Source organism: Triturus cristatus, chromosome 7 (assembly GCF_964204655.1).
Source record: "Triturus cristatus chromosome 7, aTriCri1.1, whole genome shotgun sequence".
In the NCBI taxonomy this organism is placed as follows: domain Eukaryota; kingdom Metazoa; phylum Chordata; class Amphibia; order Caudata; family Salamandridae; genus Triturus; species Triturus cristatus.
In genome coordinates, this window is record NC_140590.1 from 1273701884 (window position 1) to 1273727503 (window position 25620).

A 25620-nucleotide genomic window follows, 5' to 3' on the forward strand; every position below is an offset into this window, starting at 1 on the left:
TGCCTCACATGGGCGTGGGGTGTTTGGCCTCTTTGCGCCTTGCCTTGTTTCCTCTGTTGAGTGAGGACAGGTTATCTTCGTTCTTCTTTTCCCTTTGCCGGGAGACGGGGTTCCTTGTCCTGTTTTCGGACTCTGCCCCCTTGCAGGCCTCTGTTTAGCCCCGGTGGGTGGGGTCCTCTCGCAGACCCTCCTTCCCCTTGGGTATGGCTAGTGTGAGACCGGCCTCGTGGCGTGGGCCCTCCCGACCAGCAAGCCACCCCGCAACCGCACCTGATCCCCGATGTCACAGACTTCCGGCCACCATGGCCCAACATCCCGATGACCGGCCGGGCCCCAGCAACACCCAAGACCCCACCACGCATGCCCGGCCGAGGGAGAGAGAAACCCCCAAGCCAGACCAGGAGGCGCCGTCCCTGTCGCACCACTGGTCTCCTCCCCAAGGAGGGTTTCGATCGGCCACCAGGCCCCCGGTGAGCGGGCGCCTCACTTGCTGGGCGTCTGGAGAACCTCCCAGACCCACCTGAACAGATCAAAGGGCCGAGCGACAGGAAATCCCGACACACCGCCCCCAGGCACCAAGACCCCCTCTCAGCGAGGACTCCGGACTTCAAAGAGGAGGGGGGAGTATAACAAGGGGTGCCGAAGGGACGGGAGAGAAAGAAGACCTGGACGACGAGAGCCTGCTGACCTGGTCGCGGCTCGATCGCTCCCCGAACCGAAGAACGCTACCCGAACTCTGAACCATCTGGGCCCTGCTGACGCTGTCGCGGCTCCCCGGACTCTGAACCATCTGAGCCCTGCTGACGCTGTCGCGGCTCCCCGACTCCGAAACCACCTGTGCCTGCTGAGTGACTCGCGGCACTCTCCTCCAGGAGAATCGGCAGCGATTGCCGAGAGAAACAACATCCCCCAGCTCGAGGATTGAGAGCTGTGCGAAGGATACTCCGCAGAGACACGGAACTCAAAGACTGTCCCGCTACCCCCATCACGAACCCGCCGCCGCTTGTGGCACTGATTCAATACCTGCATTTCGGATCATAAAGATCCCTTAAAGCTAACGATAAAGTATACTGTCTTACGAAGAACTACTGTGTGGTGTCTCTCTGTCCGAGAGTGCAAGCTCAGCGTGTGCGATCCTAGGTACGAGACCCTCCCAGGAAGGGTCTCCCTGCCCTTGCTCGGCCTAACTCTGGGAGAGGTGGGTCAACGGGTGGTCAGGAACGTATTCCAAAGCCCCCCAGAGAACGCCTTTCCAACAGCTAGGGTATCTATTCTACCTGACGGAATCTGCAGCTAGTAGTCTCTATCAGATGTATGAGTTACTTACCTTTGGTAACGATGTATCTGGTAGAGGCGATTCTAGCCGCAGATTCCTTCACGGCCCACCCTTCCTCCCCGTTCTGTGAGGGCTTGTGATTTGGTCTTTTGCACTTGTTTCCCTGTTGGTGCTGGTGTCTTCTATGAGTACATTCTTTCCCTCTTTCTATCAGGCTGTCCCTTTTTCCTCCCCGTTGTCACAGGGGAGGTTGGGTTGTTGGTAATTCTGGTTCTTTGCGATCCTTGAGGTTGGGGTCTTTTGGCTGTGCCTCTGCCCTTGTTCTAGATGGGGGTTGTCACACTCTGTGATGGGGATGTCTTGGAGTTTTGTCGTTACCTGTGTGTCCCCGACTGGTTCCCCTTCCTTGTCTTTGGTTGGGGTTGTAGTCCTGTTTCATGTTATCATTAAATTTTTACATATGTCCCTTGTCTTCGGGGGGGGGGGGGCGCTGTCTCTCTACTGGCATGGTTGCTGCTCTGTCCTTTATTCTTTCCCTGCCTTTGGGTACTGCAGTGCCGGGCACTGCTCTTTATGGTGTTGTTCCCCACCATTCCTTTTCGGTTCTTTCGCACACTGTTCCTATGCTCTCAGTTTTGTCTGCTGGCTCCGCATTGCGGCGTGGAAAAGTTCTCCGGAGAAAACTGACGTAGGCGCGCCGGGGTGTGACTTGTGACCTCGTTGACGTCACATACGCGGACGACGCCTGGGCGGAGTCGCGTGATGCCGTCCCCCCGGCGTGCAGGGATGCTGGGCAAGAAAGTTTTACAGATGTTGACCTATGCAAATGTATACTAATCTGCAGCTCTACATGCCAAGAACAGGTGCATACTGGTAAGTAGCATTTTCCTTTCGGTCCTTTGGATTGCATTGCATTCTAGCTATTACATTCAACTGTCTATCTTTTTTAAGTACCCAGTGTTACTGTTTCTGATTGACAGTACAAAAGTATCTCCAAGACTAAAGCATTTCCACTGCCTTGCAAAACTAGTCCTACTGCATTTTTAAAAGTATTACTCAGTGGTGGCTCCTCGGCTAAGGCGGAGGAGCGTCGCTCGCCCCACTGCTGCAAAGCTGTGAAAGAAAGAACAAATACAGTGATTATAACTCAGTTATTATTGTATTTGTTCCTGTTGCGCAGCTTTGCAGTATGGGTGGGCGGGGCTATTCTGCTCTCAGAGGAGGGGAGGATGGATTTGCCCACTCAAAGTGTGCAGTGACGGTTTGGCTGGCCCTTTCGCTAGTTCTCCATGCAGTCTGCCTTACAGCCTGCGTGGAGAACATGCCCAGGCTCCCATTCGTTAGCTGAGCGCTGATCCACGGCGCTCAGACCAATCACAGCGCTAAAGCATTGTGATTGGCTTAGTGGAGGGAGACCTGCTGCTTCCTAGTCCGGCCCCACAGAGGAGAGACAGACGACGTGCGGGAGAGCGGCGAGAAGCTAAGTTTTTTTTTTTTCCCCTTTTTTTTTTCCTTCACCGAGATCTCTTATCTAACCCCTCTGTATTGGAATAGGTTCCCTCTGCATATTCGAATGTGTACTGAACATTTCCAAAGTAGACAATTGCTCAAAACAGTGCTCTTCTAACATAGCAATCTCCGCGTCACCTGAGTTTTTTTATCTTGGCGCCACAAAATCACTCCTGGGGTGATTCATTAGGGTTATAAATTATACTAACATAACATAACATGGAGCAGCGTTGTTGCATGGTGTGTGTGAGAAAGTGGGTTTCTGTTGCAGTAACCCCCCCCCCCTTTTGCCTGATAACTGATGCACTTTTTCTTGTTGTGCCCAGGGCCTATGTTCCTTCCCTAAAAACTGCCTAACATCCAAAACCCAATTGGCATCTCTGGTCACCTGTCAGCCCCTGGTAAATGGTACCCTAGGTGGCCAGGGCCATGTGACCAGAGAAGGCCCCTAAGAGCAGCAGCACTTATTGTGCCACCCTTAGAGGCCTTGTACCCTGACAGACACACACACTGCCTTTGCAGGCTGAGTGTCTGGGTGCAGAACAAAACAGAGTCGACATGCCACACATCCCTGTGTGCCATGCCCACAACACACACTGCCCTGGCATACCTCAGTCACCCCTCTAGCTGGGTGCCCTATGCCAGAGGTGTGGGCACTGGTGCATGAGCCCTCTGCCCCTACAGTACCCAGCTCCATTCCTGGGAACTGTAAGTGCAGTGCTACCATTAAGAGTATATGGTGCTGGGAGGTCATCAACACGAACTCCACAGCACCATGATGGCTACACTGAAGACTGAGAAGTTTGGTATCAAACTTCTCAGCACAGTAAACCCACACTGATGCCAGTGTGGGATTTACTGTAAGATGCACGACGGAGGGCATCTTAGAGATGCCCCCTGAACCTAACCTACAATCCACGTCTTGTCTAAGGGGCTGCCTAGGCTGCCACACAGGAGACAGGTTTCTGGACCCCTGGGTAGAGAGCCATCTGCTCTCCTGGGCCTGCAACAATGCGCATCCTGGGTGAGGTGCGAAGTCTCCTCCCCCAGGATGGGCAGGGGAAGCTTCAAAGGCATTCCGCCTTTGTGAGCTTCTCCAGGCCACTTGCTGTACCCAGCAACTGGCCCCTACCGGTTCTCAGCCCCCTCTCTGGCTGATAGACTGGCCGGAAACCCCAAGGAAGGACAGGGGGTGTGCCAACCTCTGCCAACCCCACCCCTCAGGTGGGGGAGGCGAGGTAAATCACGTCCCCGGGCTCTCGCCATCTTGAAGATGTGGAGCCCTGCCTAATCAGGACTAGGCCACTGCCCGCCTCCCACAGGAGAGTGGCAGGATAGGGGGTGTACCCATCCCAGGGCAGGGACCCAGTGGTCCCTGCCCTTTACCTACCTGTAACACCCCTAAATTTAGCATTTAGGGGCACCCTGAACCTTCCTTCCTCAGATCCCGATTCGAAAACAAGCAAGAAGATCAAGAAACCAAAAGACCCGCCACGCAGCTGCTAACAAAAGGACATCAACTGACTTGGCTCCAGCCCTACCGGCCTGTTGATCCTTGAACCTGTTCCTGTGGAACTCCGGCGCCTTCAGTGGTCAGGAACCTCAAAAACCCCGGAGGACTTGACCACCTTGATGACTCTACCAAGACTGGGACTCCCACGAGCAGTAGTTCTGCTCAAACAGCAATACCCATGGTGCCAGCCACTAACCGCGAATCCAGCACTCTGCACCCACCGAGCCCGGCCTGTGCCCGATTGAACAAAGACCCTGAGGACATCCCCATGGCGATTCTGACCTGGAATCCAGTGCCCAAAGGACCCTCCTCGACGACCCCGACGAAGCCTGCAGCCTCAGAACCAGGGACCCCTCCAACCGCGACCAGCAGGGGGTAAGATTTTCCGACGTCAAAAGACACTCCTACACCCAGCGCCGCCCGGCCCCCTGTGCCCAACTCGTGGGTGCCTACCTATCCTCCAAGATCCCAACTTAACCCTCGAAGTGTTTGTCGCTCCTGAAGATCCTCCGTCCCTGAGCCTGCAGCCTTTGTTCCCTTTCCAATATCTCCATTGAATAACATTGAGCGCCCGATGGCTCAAACGCACCCTGCACCCAGCCGCCAGAGTGCCCCTGGCTGTACAACGTCTACTCCTACCTACTTTCCCATTTGCCCTGAGCAAGTGACCAGGAGCCCATCTCCCACAGCCACGTGGCTTGCTCGCCAGCAGCCACCAACCGAAGGCCCCCTGCCTCTCATTGGATAACATTGGGCCTAACTACCTCTGCACCCGGCTCCCCATGTCCCGCTGAGGGTGTACCAACTGTACTTACCTGACCCTGGGAGACCCCTGAGTCTGTGCCCAGAACCTTAACTCTACCAGTCAAGTACTTACCCAAAAGCTGAAAACTCACTTTTCTTCCATAGGGTAACATTGACTGGTTTTCTCTGAAATTTCTTCTAAGTGTGGAGTTTCTAAACCTTAAAATATTCACCTAAAATCAACCGAGTAACGAAAACGGAGATACTCACCTGCTATTAGGAGAGATACCAGTGCTGGATCTTTGGTGCCCAGCACTGACCCTGAAAAGTACTCACAAACGTACTTACCGCTAACTCAATTGTCTCCCATAGGAAATCATTGACTGTTTTTCTGTGAAATTTCTTGTCGATTTTTGCAAACTACAAATATTCTTTAAAAATCATACCAACTGTGAAAACGTAATTACTTACCTGTTTTAGATAGATGTTCCAGTACTGAGCCTAGGAGCCCAGCACTGGATTACAAAAGTAACGAGAACATACTTTACCTGTAACTTGAATTTTCTTCCATAGGAAACCATTGACTGTTTTTCTGTGAAATTTCTTCTAAGTGTCGATTTTGCAAACTTATAAATATTCCTTAAAAATCGCCTGTATAACTTAAACGCAGTTTCTCAACTGCTTACAGGTGGTACACTAGTGCTGGATCTAGGATCCAACACTGACCTAGAAAAAGTAACCATAACACCACTTAACCTGCTAAGTGAATTTCCTTCCATAGGATAACATTGGTAATTTGATCAGAAAAAGTTTCCAAGTGTCAACTTTTAAAATAGCAAAATAAAAACCACAACAGTAACTAAAACGAAATTACTCACTTGTTTCCAAGAACTGTCCCAGGACTGAATCTGGGATCCAGTCCTGGAGTTAAAAAAGTAATCTTGAAAGTAATCAATTGCATATAACTTAAAATTTCCATTGAGCTCAATGTATTATTGTGTTTGAAATTGTTTTGCCTATTGCAACACACTGTAACTATTACCTGCAAAAATCAATTGCCTATTGCAAAGTATTTAACTAAAGCATTTCATTCTGAGAAAGTATATTTTGATACCTATTGTTGGTTCTAAAATAAAACAACCATATATTTTTTATACAAACCATTGGCTTAGAGTTAAGTTCTTGAGTGTGTGAGACAGTTTGCTGACTGAGTGTGTACAACAAATGCTTTACACTGTCCTCTGATGCTGCCTTACTGCTCGACCAAGCTACCACTTTATATCTAACTTTAGCCTCTGACAAACCTCTGGGGATTGTGGACTCTGTGCACACTGTACCTATTTGGGAACAGTATATACAGAGCCACTTTCTCACAGTGTGCAGACAATGGTATAGATCCTTTGCAAGCGAGGCTCTCTCAAATGCTGCAATTTGTGCTTTCCCTTGCTCAGACGGGATGTGCCATTGACACCGTAAAGGATTATCTAGCTGTCTTAATCTGCGGAATCAGCCATCCTTATTTAAATTGGTTCTTGCCATGCGTTTACTTAAGGGCCTGCATAATCATTTTCCTCCAACTCCCTTTCTGGTTAGTCAGTGCGACTTAACCATTGACTTTAACCTGATTCTTACTTTTTTTATGGACACTGTGTTTGAGCCCCGTCACAGTTGTACCCTTCGTAAGTTTACCTTCAAAACTTTGTTTTTGGTTGCCATTACTTGTGCTTAAAGGGTCAGTAAGTTGCAAGCCCTTAACTCCTTTCACTTCCTTCTTTCCAGAAAAGTTGCTGTTGCGAACCAGGGCTGTTTTTTTACCACAGGGTGGTCACTCCTTTTCTTCTTGTCTAATCCATTGCTCTTCTGAACTTCTACCCTCCACCGCATCCTATGAAAGAGAAAGAATGGTTACATCGGTTTAATCCTAGGCAGGGGGTTAACTACTACCTGCACCGTACCAAGGAATTCTGGTCAAATTACTAGCTTTGTCGGCAATTGTGGTGCCAGAAATGATGAGGCAGGGCAGAAGAGGATTCTATCTCTTTGGATCATCTTCTGCATCAAAACCTGTTGCGCGTTGGCAAAGAAAGGGCCTTCTGAAGGGATCAGAGCCCATTTCACCAGTACCAAGTCAAACACATCTGCACTCACTTGTGGTGTTCCAATTGCAAAAATCTGTAAAGTGACAATGTGGGCTTACTTTAAACACTTGTCTAAGCATTACTGTCTGGATGCAGAAGTGCGCAGGACTGGACAATTTGCCAGGTCTAAACCTCCTCCAACCCTTCTAGGCAGGGTATTACTGTGAAATCTGTTCTACATGTGAGGAGTCTGCAGTTAGAAGTATTCATCAGAAAAGAAGTTACTTACCAGAGGTAACAATCTTTATGATAGATACTCTTGTCTACCTGCAGATTACTCACCAACCCCTCTGCCTCCCCTTTTGATGGATAGGTTATAGGTAAAGTTAGGATTCCATGTTACAATGTTTTGGTACTGCAATTCTTCATTAATTTCAATCTATCCTCACACCTTGGACAAAAATGGAAGAAAACTGATTTGCATACGCTGGGCGTGTGCTTTATCACTTCCAGTGACAACCAGGTCCTCCAGCGCCCTCTTCCAGTGACAGTGGCACTTTGACATTTTCCTGATCCAGTCTGACACCTGGGATTTGTTCTACAGGTGAGGAATCCACAGGTAGATACAGTATCCATTAAAAAGATAGTTACCTCAAGTAAATAACTTTTTCATCAGGTGTTTCACATTTTCTAGGTCCCTCTTTTAGGAGACTTTTAGGCCTGTGGGTACTGGGATGTGCTGGGGATCACTTTCCTCATTGACTGTAGTTTTGTTGACCTTGTGAGAGCAGTGGATGTGGTCCTGGACACCTCATCTTCAGCAATGGAAAGGGAGTTGGGCGGGTGGGTTGGGGGTCTTTCCCTCCATGGTAGAACATTTTGGAAAGTTCGAGGCAGGCATGATACCCGGGCTTGGCAGTTGTATTGCTCTACCTGTTAGGTCTACCTTTGGTTTTGTTTCTTTATGGCCCTCTTCAAATCCAAGATGGTACACTTCCCTTTCCAGATTGTGAAGGACTATTTTTCCTGTTTGGTAGATATAGAAAGGCTGTACTTACAAAGATGATTGCTCTGCATATCCTTCAAGGAGTATATCCTGTGGATTTTCTCCTGGCTTCTTCAAAGAACTCTTCTACTACTTGTTTCCATTTTGAGTGTTTGTTCCTGTTGGCTTTTATTAAGGACCTACCTTTTCTACCCTTTGGTAGTTACTGGTCTGCTTCCTTCCTACTACATATGTGATACTGTCATCTACAACTTCTGGTTGGTTTGTTGTTTTTCATGCATTTGGCTTTTTCCCCCGGGTGGCGCCTTCTTGAGGGGACACTCTGTAGCTGTGAGTTTACCTTCTTGGTTGGCAATGTGCCTTTTAAGAGAAACCACATTATCTTCAAACCCAGCAGCCTAGGATTTGCGGCAAGGTCTTCATGCTTTCTTCTAGTTACCCTTATGTCCTCCACCTGAGACCCCTTTATTGGTATCTACATTCTCAGCAGAACCAATTGTACGGATGCATAAGAGTCTATGAAAAAGTAGGACAAAATCTTCCCTTCTCCTGAAAGGGAATCTATTCAGTCAACCTTGACCTGAGGTGACTGTAGTGACAGATGCACCTAGGCAGTTCTGGATAGCTCACCTGACAACCTGGCATTCAGTATGTTGCGAACGTATCTGGGATCTGTATTCTTAGGACCATCAGGCTAGTTCTCTGTGTTTTCCTTCTGCATCTGCAAGACACTCAGTTGCAGATTGTCAACTGCTCAGATTTGTGGAAGAGAATACAATTGCAGACTTTCTACGAAGGATATTGTCAACAAATCACAACTAAACATCTGTTTCACATTTGGTGAAAGCCAAAGATCTACCTGTTCATTACCAGTCAGAACATAAAGTGCAGAATCTTCACTTCCTAGAACAGAGGAATGTGGTAGGAAAATGCTTTGTCTCACCTATTTACCTCACCTCAGGTCCACGCGGTTCATGTCTCTCTGATCATCATGGTTTGCATCTGGAGACCATGGTACTCTGACTAACATCTGTAGTGAAAGAGCCACTTTGGAGTCTGGCACCCTATGATAACCTCCGACTGCCAACTGATTTTAATGTGTTATATTACCCTAGCCTTAATGTAGGATGGTCCTGCATATACTTGCTTCTCTTCCGTCCTGCAATCTTGCTGTCTTTGCTATTGGCTATGACATGGCCTCATGTCATCCTGCTTTCTGACTTTACCTTGCTTCAAACTTTTCTGTGTGCACAGTGGTGCTTGTAAGTTGTGTGGATGAGAATTATAGGTGCTGACTATTGCCTTTGACAGGGCCTCATGTCTGACTCTGCCTTGCTGCTGCGTGCACAGCAGTGCTTGCAAGTTGTTTGGGTTATTCACATTCAAGGTCTTGCTGTTTTCCTGAGCGATTGTTTTTGTTTAGTGTACTGTGGACGGCCTTGTGAGAGCTTCATCAAGACAGAGGCTGGAAGAAATGCGAATGGAGGAAGAGACTTGAGAGCTCCTTACTGCCATGACGATGCTTGCTTGGAACTTGGCCAGTTCTGGTAAAATTCCTCTGGTGGTGGGAGGAGGTCTTTCACAAATCTTCTAGTGTGTTTAAAGCTGAGGGTGGCAGGCTGAGAAACTGGGAGTTTGGATTCCGAGCGAGGCTAGACGTGTCTATCTCGGATTGAACCCTAGCTTGCAGAGCTCTGATCCCCGGCTGTGATTCCCTCGGTCAGAAGTGGGCAGTGTATGCACCTGATTATGTATTTAGTTGTGTGGTTATTGCCATTGTGATGTCTTTGTGGTATTAGAGGTGCACATCCAGAATAATACTCTACTGTGTGTGTGTGTGTGTGTGTGTGTGTGTGTGTGTGTATGTATATATGTGTGTGTATGTATGTGTTATATATATATATATATATATATATCTATCTTTCTGATCTCTTGCAGGACGTCCAGCGTATCTATCTTGTATCAGTTATTGATTGTTTATTAATCAGTATTATAGTTTGCTCAGTTATTGATTCGTGCCAGTTAGATTATAAGTTTGCTCAGTTATTGATTCATGTCTTTAGATTATACGTTTGCTACATGTATTTGAATCTTATGCATTTGGTATCTGTGAGAGCCTTTGTTTAGAGAGTATTATGTAATAGACCCCAAGCCTTATTCTAAAAGTGATTGTCTTTGCATTCTGTTAAACAGCACCTTTTTGAAAAGGGGTTTTATTTGTTTTGTGTTGAAGTCTTGCTGTGCCAGGGGTGGTAAGACATGCTCAAAAGTGTATATTATTCAAAGGTGCTGTGGTATATTTGCCTCCCAGGTGGGAGTGCAGGGATTGGATGTGGCTTATTGGTGAGAATGCCACATTCAAAACAACATCACAATTGCAAGCCCCCTAACTACCTTCCAACACAGGGGAATCTATTATGCCAGGGAGGTGATAGCCTGTACAACCCTCAGTCTTCATTGTCTAAAGCAGTTTAGTATATCGGATTGTCAGGTTTCATGTAATTGATCAATCATCTGATTCAGTTTTGGCACACACAGTTCTTCTGATCCTACAATCTGTGATGTATCATAAAGAGAAAGGTGTAAATAGTGATGCCATCAGATCGACTTGTATTTTTCACCTGTCCAAGATTCTTTGCTCTTTGTAACTAGGGTTTTGAAAGGATTGCATAACCTGTTTCCTTGTACACCCTTACACATTTCATTATGAGGCCTTAACATGGGTCTTAAGAGTATGATTGAACCTCCGTTTGAACCATTGCATTCCTATTATCTGAATTTCTATTATGGAAGTTAGCATGTCTACTTATGATCACATGGCTTGGAATGTTGTAGCATTGTCAACCTCACCTTCTTTCACTACCTTTTCAAGACCGAGTAGTACCCTACATGTCTTGAGACTTTCACATTAATTAGGTTATTCTCTTTCTGCCACTTCCTCAGATGGCCAAAGATGAGAAGATACTGCCTCGTTTTTTTATCTAATACCTTTGAGCCGTTCTATATTTCGGACTCAGTCTTTTGGAGTAGGTAACCTCTTTCTTGGTTTAGAAGGCAATAAAATATGTAGACATGTCAAAAATTATACAATTTCCAGGCGGATATCTCAGACTATTAAACACTGTTATGATCCTGCTAATGAAACTCCTCCAGAAAGTTTCAGAATGCAATCTAGTAGGGGTTTAGCAGCAACATCTGCTTGAAGGTCTGCTAGGTAACTACTTACTGCTCTGTACATTTTTACCAAACATTATTGTTTAGACTTGACTGATGGGGATCAAGTCCAATTCGGTAGTGCATTTCTCAAATCTTTTAGGCTCTGTATTGTGGACTTCTACCCTCATGATTCATGCAAGGAATCTACAGAGCCATCATCCATCAAAAGAACGTTTTACTTAAGTAACATTCTGTTCGAGGCATATGAGCTGCAGATTGTACACTTAGCATAGATCGCCATCTGGTGTTGGGCCCGGATGTTTGCAGTTTGTTTTTGTTCTTTGGACAGTCTTTGGAAGTCACGAGTTCGGTGACTCCTCCTTCGGTCCGTACTGCGCATGGGCTTCGGCTCCATCCTCAGATTGTTTTTTTCCGCCATCGGGCTCGGATGTGATACTTCGTGCTCCGGCTTCGAACTTCTACCGTTCCAGCCTCGACGGAAAATCCTCGTTCTTCGAGTTTCTTCATCATATCTTCATCTCTCGAAGCGGCACTTTTCTCCATTCCGTACATCGGCACCGGCCTTCGGGCCCTCCTCGACTCCGGTCCCGGCCGATGGAAAGGACTCCGTTCAAAAAGTGCCCAAAATGTGGGTCTAAATTTCCCCACACCGACCTCCATCAGGTGTGTAACCTTTGCCTCTCTCCAGAACACGAGGCCAGAGACTGCCCCGCCTGTAAGTCTTTTCGATCAAAAAAGACCATCCGGGATCGAAGAGCTCGACGCACCATGGCGCACTCATCGACCGCAGCTCCACCGGACATCTTCGGAGACGACGCCGAAGCTTCGGGGCAACTACACACCGAGCAGGACGACGACGTCGTCAGCGCTTCCGAGGCCGACGACTCCGACGTGGAGGACATCACACCGGCGCAGCGGGTCGTGAGTACTGTACCCCCTCCCACCCCCGCGCCCAAAACCAAAGAGACTCAGGTTACACCCTCGCCTGCAGGCCTGGGTAAAACCAAGCACACAGCTTCCATCACCCCACCTTCGGGCCCGGTGTCGAAGCCTCAAAAGTCTCACGGCAGCTCGGGCTCGAGCCAGCCGACGCCTGGTGCCGAAAAACACCATCCAGCACCAAAGAAAGTGATACCCAGCTCGACTCCGAAGCCACCGGTGCCGAAGCCTGGACTCTCGGTGCCGACCAAACACAAACACAAATCTGTCGGCACCGACGCTCCGGCGCCGAAAACTCCTTCGCCGCCGAAAAAACCGGAGGTTCCAAAAAAGCATGGCGCACAGAAACCATCGAAGCCCTCGGCTCCGAAACCATCGGCGCCAGCAGACGATTCGGCGCCACTGGATCTGTTTACACCAGACCCTTTGCAAAAGACTCTATTTAAAGATCCAAAGACTGGGCTATTGACTTTAATTATCAAAAAAAGACGCCTTGACACTCCGGCTCCTCCTCCACCACCCAAGCGGAAGGACTCTGCTACTTCACCTCTCAGAGTACCTTCCCCACTACCTCCTCCTCTGCCTCCTCCACCTCCTCCACTTCCTCCACCCCCTCCCCCTCCCAGGTCTCCGCCACCCTTACCTCATCACTCCCCGACCCCGTCCCCAGATCCGGATTACGGGGATCCAGATTATGACCCAGCGGACGCCCCAATGGACCCCACTCCACCGGGGACCCCAGACCCATGGGAAGACTACCAAAACCCTGACATACCGGATGTGCCTCAGGGCGACCTATACCCATCCAGGCCGTCTCCTCCAGACGACTCCTTATGGTTTCACCACTTAGTGCAGAGAGCAGCACACTACCATGGGGTGGAAATGCATAGTGAAGCAGTGGAAGACGACTTCCTACTGGATACATTTGACATTCAGGACAAGTCCACATCTATCTTGCCCATGCTCCAAGGTGTCACCAAGCATGCTGCAGAGGTGTTCAAAGATCCTGTCAGGGCCAGGGTATTGCTCTTTGTAACTAGGGTTTTGAAAGGATTGCATAACCTGTTTCCTTGTACACCCTTACACATTTCATTATGAGGCCTTAACATGGGTCTTAAGAGTATGATTGAACCTCCGTTTGAACCATTGCATTCCTATTATCTGAATTTCTATTATGGAAGTTAGCATGTCTACTTATGATCACATGGCTTGGAATGTTGTAGCATTGTCAACCTCACCTTCTTTCACTACCTTTTCAAGACCGAGTAGTACCCTACATGTCTTGAGACTTTCACATTAATTAGGTTATTCTCTTTCTGCCACTTCCTCAGATGGCCAAAGATGAGAAGATACTGCCTCGTTTTTTTATCTAATACCTTTGAGCCGTTCTATATTTCGGACTCAGTCTTTTGGAGTAGGTAACCTCTTTCTTGGTTTAGAAGGCAATAAAATATGTAGACATGTCAAAAATTATACAATTTCCAGGCGGATATCTCAGACTATTAAACACTGTTATGATCCTGCTAATGAAACTCCTCCAGAAAGTTTCGGAATGCAATCTAGTAGGGGTTTAGCAGCAACATCTGCTTGAAGGTCTGCTAGGTAACTACTTACTGCTCTGTACATTTTTACCAAACATTATTGTTTAGACTTGACTGATGGGGATCAAGTCCAATTCGGTAGTGCATTTCTCAAATCTTTTAGGCTCTGTATTGTGGACTTCTACCCTCATGATTCATGCAAGGAATCTACAGAGCCATCATCCATCAAAAGAACGTTTTACTTAAGTAACATTCTGTTCGAGGCATATGAGCTGCAGATTGTACACTTAGCATAGATCGCCATCTGGTGTTGGGCCCGGATGTTTGCAGTTTGTTTTTGTTCTTTGGACAGTCTTTGGAAGTCACGAGTTCGGTGACTCCTCCTTCGGTCCGTACTGCGCATGGGCTTCGGCTCCATCCTCAGATTGTTTTTTTCCGCCATCGGGCTCGGGTGTGATACTTCGTGCTCCGGCTTCGAACTTCTACCGTTCCAGCCTCGACGGAAAATCCTCGTTCTTCGAGTTTCTTCATCATATCTTCATCTCTCGAAGCGGCACTTTTCTCCATTCCGTACATCGGCACCGGCCTTCGGGCCCTCCTCGACTCCGGTCCCGGCCGATGGAAAGGACTCCGTTCAAAAAGTGCCCAAAATGTGGGTCTAAATTTCCCCACACCGACCTCCATCAGGTGTGTAACCTTTGCCTCTCTCCAGAACACGAGGCCAGAGACTGCCCCGCCTGTAAGTCTTTTCGATCAAAAAAGACCATCCGGGATCGAAGAGCTCGACGCACCATGGCGCACTCATCGACCGCAGCTCCACCGGACATCTTCGGAGACGACGCCGAAGCTTCGGGGCAACTACACACCGAGCAGGACGACGACGTCGTCAGCGCTTCCGAGGCCGACGACTCCGACGTGGAGGACATCACACCGGCGCAGCGGGTCGTGAGTACTGTACCCCCTCCCACCCCCGCGCCCAAAACCAAAGAGACTCAGGTTACACCCTCGCCTGCAGGCCTGGGTAAAACCAAGCACACAGCTTCCATCACCCCACCTTCGGGCCCGGTGTCGAAGCCTCAAAAGTCTCACGGCAGCTCGGGCTCGAGCCAGCCGACGCCTGGTGCCGAAAAACACCATCCGGCACCAAAGAAAGTGATACCCAGCTCGACTCCGAAGCCACCGGTGCCGAAGCCTGGACTCTCGGTGCCGACCAAACACAAACACAAATCTGTCGGCACCGACGCTCCGGCGCCGAAAACTCCTTCGCCGCCGAAAAAACCGGAGGTTCCAAAAAAGCATGGCGCACAGAAACCATCGAAGCCCTCGGCTCCGAAACCATCGGCGCCAGCAGACGATTCGGCGCCACTGGATCTGTTTACACCAGACCCTTTGCAAAAGACTCTATTTAAAGATCCAAAGACTGGGCTATTGACTTTAATTATCAAAAAAAGACGCCTTGACACTCCGGCTCCTCCTCCACCACCCAAGCGGAAGGACTCTGCTACTTCTCCTCTCAGAGTACCTTCCCCACTACCTCCTCCTCTGCCTCCTCCACCTCCTCCACTTCCTCCACCCCCTCCCCCTCCCAGGTCTCCGCCACCCTTACCTCATCACTCCCCGACCCCGTCCCCAGATCCGGATTACGGGGATCCAGATTATGACCCAGCGGACGCCCCAATGGACCCCACTCCACCGGGGACCCCAGACCCATGGGAAGACTACCAAAACCCTGACATACCGGATGTGCCTCAGGGCGACCTATACCCATCCAGGCCGTCTCCTCCAGACGACTCCTTATGGTTTCACCACTTAGTGCAGAGAGCAGCACACTACCATGGGGTGGAAATGCATAGTGAAGCAGTGGAAGACGACTTCCTACTGGATACATTTGACATTCAGGACAAGTCCACATCTATCTTGCCCATGCTCCAAGGTGTCACCAAGCATGCTGCAGAGGTGTTCAAAGATCCTGTCAGGGCCAGGGTATTGAACCCTAGAATAGAAAAAAAGTATAAAGCGGCACCCACAGACCCTGCATACATTAAGGGCCCTGCTCCCTTAGATTCCCTAGTTGTGTCCACAGCTAGAAAGCGGGCTAACTCCCAGTCCTCCGGAGAAGCCCCCCCGCCGGATAAAGAATCCAAACTTCTAGACGCGTCTGGCAAACGCACCGCCTCCCAAGCTGCAAACATGTGGCGCATTGCAAATACACAAGCGCTACTTGCGCGCTATGACAGAGCACACTACGACGAGCTTGAGGCTCTTATGCAGCACCTCCCCGAAAAACACAAACGCAAAGCTCATGAACTAATACAGGAGGGCAAACTAATTACTAACACCTCCATTAAGTGTGCCCCCGATGCAGCCGACACTGCTTCTAGAGCCATAAATACTAGTGTCCTGCTTCGTCGTCATGCCTGGCTCAGGATCTCAGGGTTCAAGCCTGAAGTCCAGGCGTCCATACTAAATCACCCCTTTGACCAACAAACTCTCTTTGGGCCAAAGGTGGACGAAGCGTTAGAAAAGATGAAAAAGGACACAGACACAGCAAAGTCCCCTCCTCAAAATACCTTTTCAAAGGGCTACCAAAGGGGTGGTTACAGAGGCAACAACAATAAGGGCAGGGGCAAAACTAACACCACCCGTTCTGCCACCCCGCCCGCACAATGACTCCCCTTCCCTTCCCCCAGACCATCCCACTCTGGTCGGGGGCAGACTGCAAATCTTTATCCACGCATGGGTGTCCATAACATCGGACAAATGGGTGACCCAAATTATTCGGTCAGGGTACTGTCTCGAGCTAACATCTACCCCACCCAATATCCCACCAAGACACCGTCCAATGTCTCAAGAACATTCCACACTACTCAAACAGGAGGTGCTCTCCCTCCTCCAAAAACACGCTATAGAGCAGGTCCCCGTCAGTCAGCAAAATCTAGGGGTCTACTCTCTGTATTTCTTAATACCAAAGAAAGACGGGACCCTGAGGCCCATTCTGGACCTCCGGCCTCTAAATGCCTACATACACTCAGATCATTTCCACATAGTCACCCTACAACAAGTCCTCCCGCTCCTCTGTCAGGGAGACTTTCTCACTACCTTGGATCTGAAAGACGCATACTTTCACATTCCAATACACCCTTCTCACAGGAAGTACCTCAGGTTCGTGGTGGACGGTCAGCATTACCAATTCACGGTTCTCCCCTTCGGGGTCACCACCGCACCACGGGTGTTTACCAAATGCCTAGCGGTAGTAGCAGCACACCTCAGACGTCAACATATTCACGTCTTCCCTTACCTAGACGACTGGCTGATAAAAGCCGCGTCCTACCACCAATGTGTGCAACATACAAACAGCACCATCCAACTGCTCCACCAGCTAGGCTTCACGGTGAACTACCAAAAGTCCCACCTCATACCGTCTCACACAAAGCAATATCTCGGGGCCACTATAGACACCTCCAAAGGTATTGCCTATCCAAACTAAGCCAGAATCGCAAGCATACAAGCCTTGCGCAAAACATTCCTTCCTCAACACTCTTCCAGCAAGAGTGTTTATGAAGCTCATAGGAATGATGGCGTCTTGCATTTTCATAGTCCCCCACGCAAGACTCCACATGCGTCCACTTCAAGAGTGCCTAGCACAACAGTGGAACCAGGCCCAGGGTCAGCTGACGGATCTGGTGTTGGTGGACGGCCGCACCCATCACTCTCTGCAGTGGTGGAACACCACAAACCTTTCCAAAGGGCGGCCGTTCCTGGACCCGGTTCCTCAGGTGATTCTAACAGCGGACGCATCGCTCTCCGGCTGGGGAGCGCTCCTCTTACACCTCACCATGCAAGGTCTATGGACGCCACAGCAAAAATCGCTCCACATCAACCATCTGGAGCTCTTGGCGATCTTTCTAGCCCTAAAATCTTTTTAAAAACAGATTTCGGGCAAAGCAGTCCTCATTCGCACAGACAACATGACTGCAATGTATTATATCCAAAAACAGGGGGGGACACACTCTCCCCAGCTCTCCCGCTTAGCCCAGAGCATATGGAGATGGGCAATTCCCCAAAACATCTTTCTCCTGGCACAGCACGTTCCAGGCGTACAAAACACCATGGCAGATCTGCTCAGCAGACAAACGCAACAACTACACGAATGGGAACTGCATCCACAAGTTCTTCACCCATTCTTCCAACAGTGGGGGCATCCTCAGATAGACCTCTTCGCCACCCACGAAAACAAAAAATGCCCAAACTTCGCCGCCAGATACCCACACCCATTGTCCAAAGGCAATGCGATATGGATGAACTGGTCAGGCAGATTTGCATACGCCTTTCCACCTCTCCCACTAATTCCGTTAGTGGTAAGGAAGCTACAACAGCACTCCCTCACACTCATTCTGGTAGCCCCAACATGGGCCAGGCAGCCGTGGTACACCACACTACTACAGCTATCGGTGGTGCCACATCAAAAACTGCACCTGTCCCCATGCCTCCTAACCCAGAACCATGGAGAAATCAGGCACCCGGACCCAGCTCAGCTCAACCTGGCGATCTGGCTCCTGAAATCTTAGAATTTGAATACCTTAACCTTCCCCCTGATTGCATGAACATTATCATGGAAGCCAGACGTTCTACCACTAGAGCATGCTATGCCGCAAAGTGGAAACTATTTGTAATTTACTGCCGTAACAATACAATCAACCCTTTAGATGCATCCATACAGCACATCATATGCTATCTGCTCCATCTTCACAGGTGTAACCTGGCATATTCATCCATACGCCTACACCTAGCAGCGATTGCTGCTTATCTACAAAACAGACAGCACTTATCACTGTTCAGAGTGCCCACTATTAAAGCCTTTATGGAAGGCCTTAAACGAGTAATTCCTCCCAGGGCACCACCTTCCCCTGTATGGAATCTTAATGTAGTTCTCACACGGCTAATGGGTCCACCCTTCGAACCAATGCATAAATGTGAGCTACAGTTCCTCACATGGAAAACAGCTTTCCTCGTAGCTATCACTTCCCTTAGAAGGGTTGGTGAAATACAAGCGTTCACTATACAAGAACCCTTCCTACAAATACATCACAGCAAGGTCATACTTCGTACAAATCCGAAGTTTCTGCCCAAGGTCATTTCCCCCTTCCATCTCAATCAATCGGTGGAATTACCTGTCTTTTTCTCGCAACCTCAATCTGTTGCGGAAAGGGCCTTACACACACTTGATGTTAAGAGGGCTTTACTGTACTACATACAGAGAACGCAACCTTTCAGGAAAACTAAACAATTGTTTGTTTCCTTCTCTCCACCACATAAAGGCAACCCCATCTCTAAATCAGGGATAGCTAGGTGGATTGTAAAGTGCATACAAATTTGCTATCAAAAGGCAAAAAGAACATTCTCTGTTCCACCTAAAGCCCACTCTACTAGAAAGTTAGGGGCTTCTATGGCTTTTCTAGGGAACATAACCTTAGATGACATCTGCAAATCAGCCACATGGTCAACACCGCACACCTTCACAAAACATTACTGTGTAGATGTGCATTCCAAGCAGCAAGCTAGTGTGGGCCAGGCTGTACTAAAGACACTTTTTCAAACCACTGCAACGGATACCGGTGGTCGCCGCTAAGGTTGGGTACTGCTATATAATCTATGCTAAGTGTACAATCTGCAGCTCATATGCCTCGAACGGAATATGCTACTTACCAGTATGCATCTGTTCTTGGCATGTAGAGCTGCAGAGTTGTACACGCCCACCCGCCTCCCCGGCTACCTGTATCCGTTCCAGTCCATCTTATTTAGATACAACACACATGGGTTTCTCACTGTTATTACTACACTCCATCATTTCCCTGTTGGCGAAAAACAATCTGAGGATGGAGCCGAAGCCCATGCGCAGTACGGACCGAAGGAGGAGTCACCGAACTCGTGACTTCCAAAGACTGTCCAAAGAACAAAAACAAACTGCAAACATCCGGGCCCAACACCAGATGGCGATCTATGCTAAGTGTACAACTCTGCAGCTCTACATGCCAAGAACAGATGCATACTGGTAAGTAGCATATTCCTTTGATTTGTAATTCAGCTCTTGTAGATTCCTTCCCAACTTGCCTCTTGAGGATGAATTCACTTATTTTTATTATGTTTCTGTCCTCTGCGTCTACATCCCAGAAATATTGTAGTGTTTCTGACTTTGCATCTTGTGCCCTCACAGTGCTGCCCGTATTGTTGTGTAACACTGCCTAATCCTGGTTACTAGCTATTGAAAAAATTCCAGTTCCTGCCTGAGATCAGGTTCCTGTAAGAAATAAGTAGTGTTATCCATCAGAAAGAACCTTAGCAAATGTAAGTAGCTTGTTATTCAGTGTGCTTCTTACTCAGTGTTGTTTTTAAGCATATTAGCAATGAGCGGACAGAGGCACAATACAGGGATACCAAATCTAATACAGCAAGACTGTCACTGCCATAAAACAGTGTTTCAAGAAATTACAACGTATATAGAGGCTGTCTTCTATCGTGATTAATTAGTTTAGAGAACTAGGCAAGGCCTGTTTCCACTTAAGGCTGAATAGGCATAGTTGGTTGCATCACAGACGCAAACTTGGTCATTAGCTTAACTAATTTGCATAGTGCTGGTTGTCAGCTCTAGGTCTAGATGGGTTTGTTGGATTAGCATATGTCACAGTGCCTCTCTGCTCAAGATCTGGATGCCTTTGGGAAACAGAGCCGATACACTCAGATGCATAGCTTGTCGGTTCTAGGACTGAATCCTCTACACTAGCTGTGGACATGATTCAAGCAATCAACTTTACTGTTGACTCTCATTGATATGCATCCTTAGACCCTGCAATGTCCAGAATGCATACTGATAATTTTTACATTATATGTTGATTTTAAAAGCATGATTTTAATTACTACTGTGAATTCTCTAGTATAATGAAGTTGTTTCATAAATATTGTGCTTATCAACTGGCCCTCCTTAAATTCCTTTGGGCTTACTCATTTAGATTCTTGCTTTTTAGAGTCATGCTCCTTCTCTTCTTACAGGGACGTGAAAGCTGGCAACATCCTGCTGACAGAGCCCGGCCTGGTAAAGCTGGGAGATTTTGGATCTGCCTCCATCGTAGCACCTGCCAACTCCTTCGTTGGGACACCATATTGGTGAGGAACTGGCATTACTGCTTCTCTTCTGTTAGTGGCTGTCTTCTTCCCTTTCATCTGAACACATACAGATCGAAAGGCTGGGTGGAAATGTCTCGTGTGCACTTCATTTTTACTTGCCTCTTTCCTCATTTTGTGTTTCCTGACAGGATGGCCCCTGAAGTGATCCTTGCCATGGATGAAGGCCAGTATGACGGGAAAGTAGATGTTTGGTCTCTGGGAATCACCTGCATTGAATTAGGTAGTGTCTTCACCACATATTTTGATTCATCTTTATACATTGTTGAATTAGATTTGTGATGAAGGCAGTTGTCTGTTTAGGTGTTATTAACCATTCAAGGTAATTTTTGTGGTGGAACTAGCTTGTAAGGATTATTTGAAAGCAAGTGTTGGATTTATTTAGTCTTTGGCATACTGGTATGTTTTTATCCAAAGCATTGCTTGACTCCTTGTAAGAAAGTGGGTTTCTGTTGCAGTAACCCCCCCCCCTTTTTTGCCTAATAGCTGATGCACTTTTCCTTGTTGTGCCCTGGGCTCCTGCCAATCAGGTGCCCAGGGCCTGTGTTCCTTCCCTAAAAACTGCCTAACAACCAAAACCCAAATTGGCAAACCCTGGCCACATGTCAGCCCCTGGTAAATGGTACCCTAGGTACCCAGGGCCTTGTGACCAGGGAAGGCCTCTAAGGGCTGCAGCACTCATTGTGCCACCACTAGAGGCCCTGTACCCTAACACACACACACACACACTGCTCTTGCAGGCTGAGTGTCTGGATACAAGACAAAACAGAGTCGACATGGCACACATCCCTGTGTGCCATGCCCACAACCTACACTGCCCTGGCATACATCAGCCACCCCTCTAGCTGGGTGCCCTATGCCAGTGGTGTGGACACAGAGGCAGGAGCCCTGTGCCCCTACAGTACCCAGGTCCATTCCTGGGTCCTGTAAGTGCAGTGCTGCCAGCTAAGAGAATATGGGTCTGGGAGCTTGTCAAACACGAACTCCACAGCACCATAATACCCGCACTGAAGACTGAGAAGTTTGGTATCAAACTGCTCATCACATTAAATCCACACTGAAGCCAGTGTGTGATTTAATGTATAAAGCGCCACAGAGCGCATCTTAGAGAGGCCCCCTGAATCCTAAACCTACAATCCACGTCTGTTCTGATGCTGCCTAGGCTGCCACACAGCAGACATGTTGCTGGACCCCTGGGTAGGAGAGCCCCTGCTCTCCTGGGCCTGCAACAATGCACATCCTGGGCGAGGTGCTAAATCTCCTCCCCCAGAATGGGCAAGGGGAAGCTTCAAAGGCATTCCGCCTCTGTAAGCTTCCCCAGGCCACTGCAACCCCCCACTCTGGCGGGAAGCTTGGCCGGAAACCCCAAATGAGGACAGGGGATGTGCCAGCCTGCCAACCCCACCCCTCAGGTGGGGGAGGCGAGGTGAAGCACATCTCCGGGCTCTCGCCATCTTGAAGATGGGAAGCCCTGCCCAATCAGGACTAGGCTCCTGCCCCCCTCCCACAGGAGAGAGGCAGGATAGGGGGTGTACCCACCCCAGGTCAGGGACCCATTGGCCCCTGCCCTTCACCTACCAGGAACGCCCCTAAATCTAGTATTTAGGGGCACCCTGAACCTTCCTTCCCCAGATACCAGATTCGAAACTACAAGAAGAGCAAGAAGAACAAAGACCTGCCCTGCAGCTGCTAAAAAGAGGAAGATACCAACTGCTTTGGCCCCAGCCCTACCGGCCTGTCGACCCTCGAACCTGCTCCTGCTCCAGCCCGGCATCTCTTGTGGCCAGCAACCTCAGAAACCCCGGAGGACCTGGCTACCTTTGAACTCTGATTCCCTGGGACTCCCATGAGTAGAGGCTCTACTCAGAACCTAGCTTTCACCCCTGGCAGCAGCCTGGAACTGCGATCCCAGCCCACTCTGCACCAGCCAAGCCTTGCCGGTGCCGGAGTGAACTAAAACCACGAGGACGACCCCACGGCGACTGTGACCCCGAGTCCGGCACCCAAGGACCCCCCTCGACAATCCTGAAGAAGACTACAGCCTCCGAACAGTGTGCCACCCCAACCGCGATCAACAGAGGGTAAGATTTTCCGACACCAAAAGGCACCCCGGCGCCCCACGGCCCTCTGTGTCCAATCCCGGGGTACCTACCTATCCTCCAACTACCCAACTTGCCTCTCGAAGTGGTGGTGGCACCTGAAGAGTCCTCGTCCCCGAGCTTGCAGTCTTTTTCCAAACCAGAGATTTCCCATTGAAATCCATTGAGCGCCCGAAGGCTCAAAAGCACTCTGCACCCAGCCGCCCGAGTGGCCCTGGCAGTGAAAACTCTACACCTACCTACTTCCCCACTTGCCCTGAATAAGTGACCAGGAGCCCAGCTCCCACAGCCGTGTGGCTTGCCAGTCAGCAGCCACGAACCAAGGCCCCCCCTATCCCTCATAGGATAACATTGGGCCTAACTCTCTCTGCACCCGGCCGCCCTAGAGTCGCTGAGGGTGAACCAACTGTACCTGCCTGACCCTGGGAGACCCCTGAGTCTGTGCCCAGAACCTCAACTCTGCCAGTCGCGTACTTACCCTGAAACCGCAAACTCTATTTTCCTCATAGGGTAACATTGACTGGCTTTTTCCTGAAATTTCTTCTAAGTGTGGACTTTTCAAATATTCACCAAAAATCAGCCGAGTGACAAAAACGAATTTACTCACCTGCTCTTAGGTGAGCTCACAGTGCTGGATCTTGGTGCCCAGCACTGACTCTGAAAAGTACCCACAACTATACTTGCCTTTAACTCATTTTTCTTCCATAGGAAACCATTGACTGTTTTTCTGTGAAATTTTTTCCAAGTGTTGATTTCTGCAATCTTTAAATATTCTTCAAAAATCGTATAATATCTGAAAACGTAATTACTTACCTGTTTTGGATAAAGGTCCCAGTACTGAGTCTAGGCACCCAGTACTGGATTACAAAAGTAACGAGAACATACTGTACCTATAACCTGAATTTTCTTCCATAGGGTATCATTGATTGTTTGCTCTGAAATATTTTCTAAGTGTCAACTTTTAAAATAGATAAATATTAGTTAAAAATCATTACAGTACCAAAGTCGACTTTCATCAACTGATTTTGAGAACTGACCCAGGACTGAATCTAGGATCCAGTCTTGGAATGACAAAAGTAATCTAAAAAGTAATCTGTTACAAATAACTTGAATTTATCATTGAGCTCAATGCATTGTTGTGTTTAAAAATAGAGTTGCCATTGCAACCACTTGTAACTGTTTACAAAAGCCAATTGCATATTGCAAAAGTATTTATATGAAACATCTCATGCTGAGAAAGTATATTTTAAATCCAAGTGTTGGTTCTAAAATAAAACAAACATATAATTTTTTTTATATATAAATCATTGGCCTAGAGTTCAGTTATTGAGTGTGTGAGAGCATATGCTGACTGAGTGTGTACAACAAATGCTTTACACTGTCCTCTGGTACTGCCTTACTGCTAGACCAAGCTACCACTTTAGAGAGTAAGGTTATATCTAACTTTAACCTCTGTCAAACCCTGGGGGACTGTGGACTCTGTACACCCTGTACCTATTAGGGAACAGTATATACAGAGCCACTTTCTCACACTCCTATGAGGTCATTCACGTGGAGCACAATAGTGAAGGTTTAACAGCATAAGTTGAGGCTACTAAGTTGGTACAAGTGGTGGAGTTTGTTTAGAGTATACGGAGCTGTAGATTTAACTGAAAGGCCTGCACATGATGACTCATTCGAGTCGAGGCTACGATTGTGTTTAAAATCAAGAGCTCTGGTTGCACAGTTTGGCAGTGTTTTGATAACATAGGATAAGCGTAACATAGCGAACCCTTAATAGGGCTATAATGAAAAGGCATGACTTATAACTTTATTCAGAAAAGTAGGATTTTAGACAATAGTATAAATCTAGGATGGAAATATATAGCCTTCTAAGGATTTTTTTTTTTATTGAATCAACAGAAGTAATGAGAGAAAATCAGAAGGTGTAAGATTGAGTGAAAGTTGCGTGGTATTTTGGTTTCCTCACCATGGATACTCCCGTTGCATATTTTCTAGAGTGCAGTTCACACAATCCTTAGATCACATGCTTGATTTATGAATCAAGAGTTTATCGAGTGATTGGAACTTAAAGCGTTGACTCTGTTGTGGACAGAGTGATATAAGGGGAGAGTGGGCTTATGCAGTAGTTTAAGGATGCATGTTGTTCAAAGACCCTTCATATACATAAATGAATGCTATTACAGTGGTTAGTCCCTTTTCAAATAGCTATTACACATCAGTATAATAGTACTGACCAATTCTAACAATTACGCCAACAAATATATCTGAAAGAAACACATTAGATTCCTTACCTTAGTATATCCCCAGGTGTCAGGCTGGATCCGGAAAGATTTTTTGTCAGCAGTACCCCTGCGCGTCGGTAGGCGTCATCTGCGGCTCTGTGTCCGTCGGAGGCGTCGTGATCGCCGGGATGACGTCGTTGGAGTACTTAGACGCTGCCCTCGCGCGCTGACGTCTGTTCTTCCTAGTTCCACGCAAGCAAGCGCAGATCTGGGAAGAGCATACCCTTTTAGTCGCTTTTTGACTAAACTTTTTTGGTTCCCTTTTCGAGTCGCT

At 48.2% G+C, this 25620-nt stretch overlaps 1 protein-coding gene across 4 annotated transcripts in view; it reads left to right on the forward strand.

Annotated features, from left to right (window-relative positions):
• Positions 1 to 25620, forward strand: part of TAOK2 (TAO kinase 2) — an 867950-nt gene that overhangs the window by 470279 nt on the left and 372051 nt on the right. For all 4 annotated transcript variants that reach the window (XM_085618801.1, XM_085618799.1, XM_085618802.1 and 1 more), the window contains exons 10-11: positions 20831 to 20944; positions 21094 to 21185. In XM_085618801.1, coding sequence (XP_085474927.1) covers positions 20831 to 20944; positions 21094 to 21185 — 206 coding nt within the window. The remainder of the gene's footprint in view (positions 1 to 20830; positions 20945 to 21093; positions 21186 to 25620) is intronic.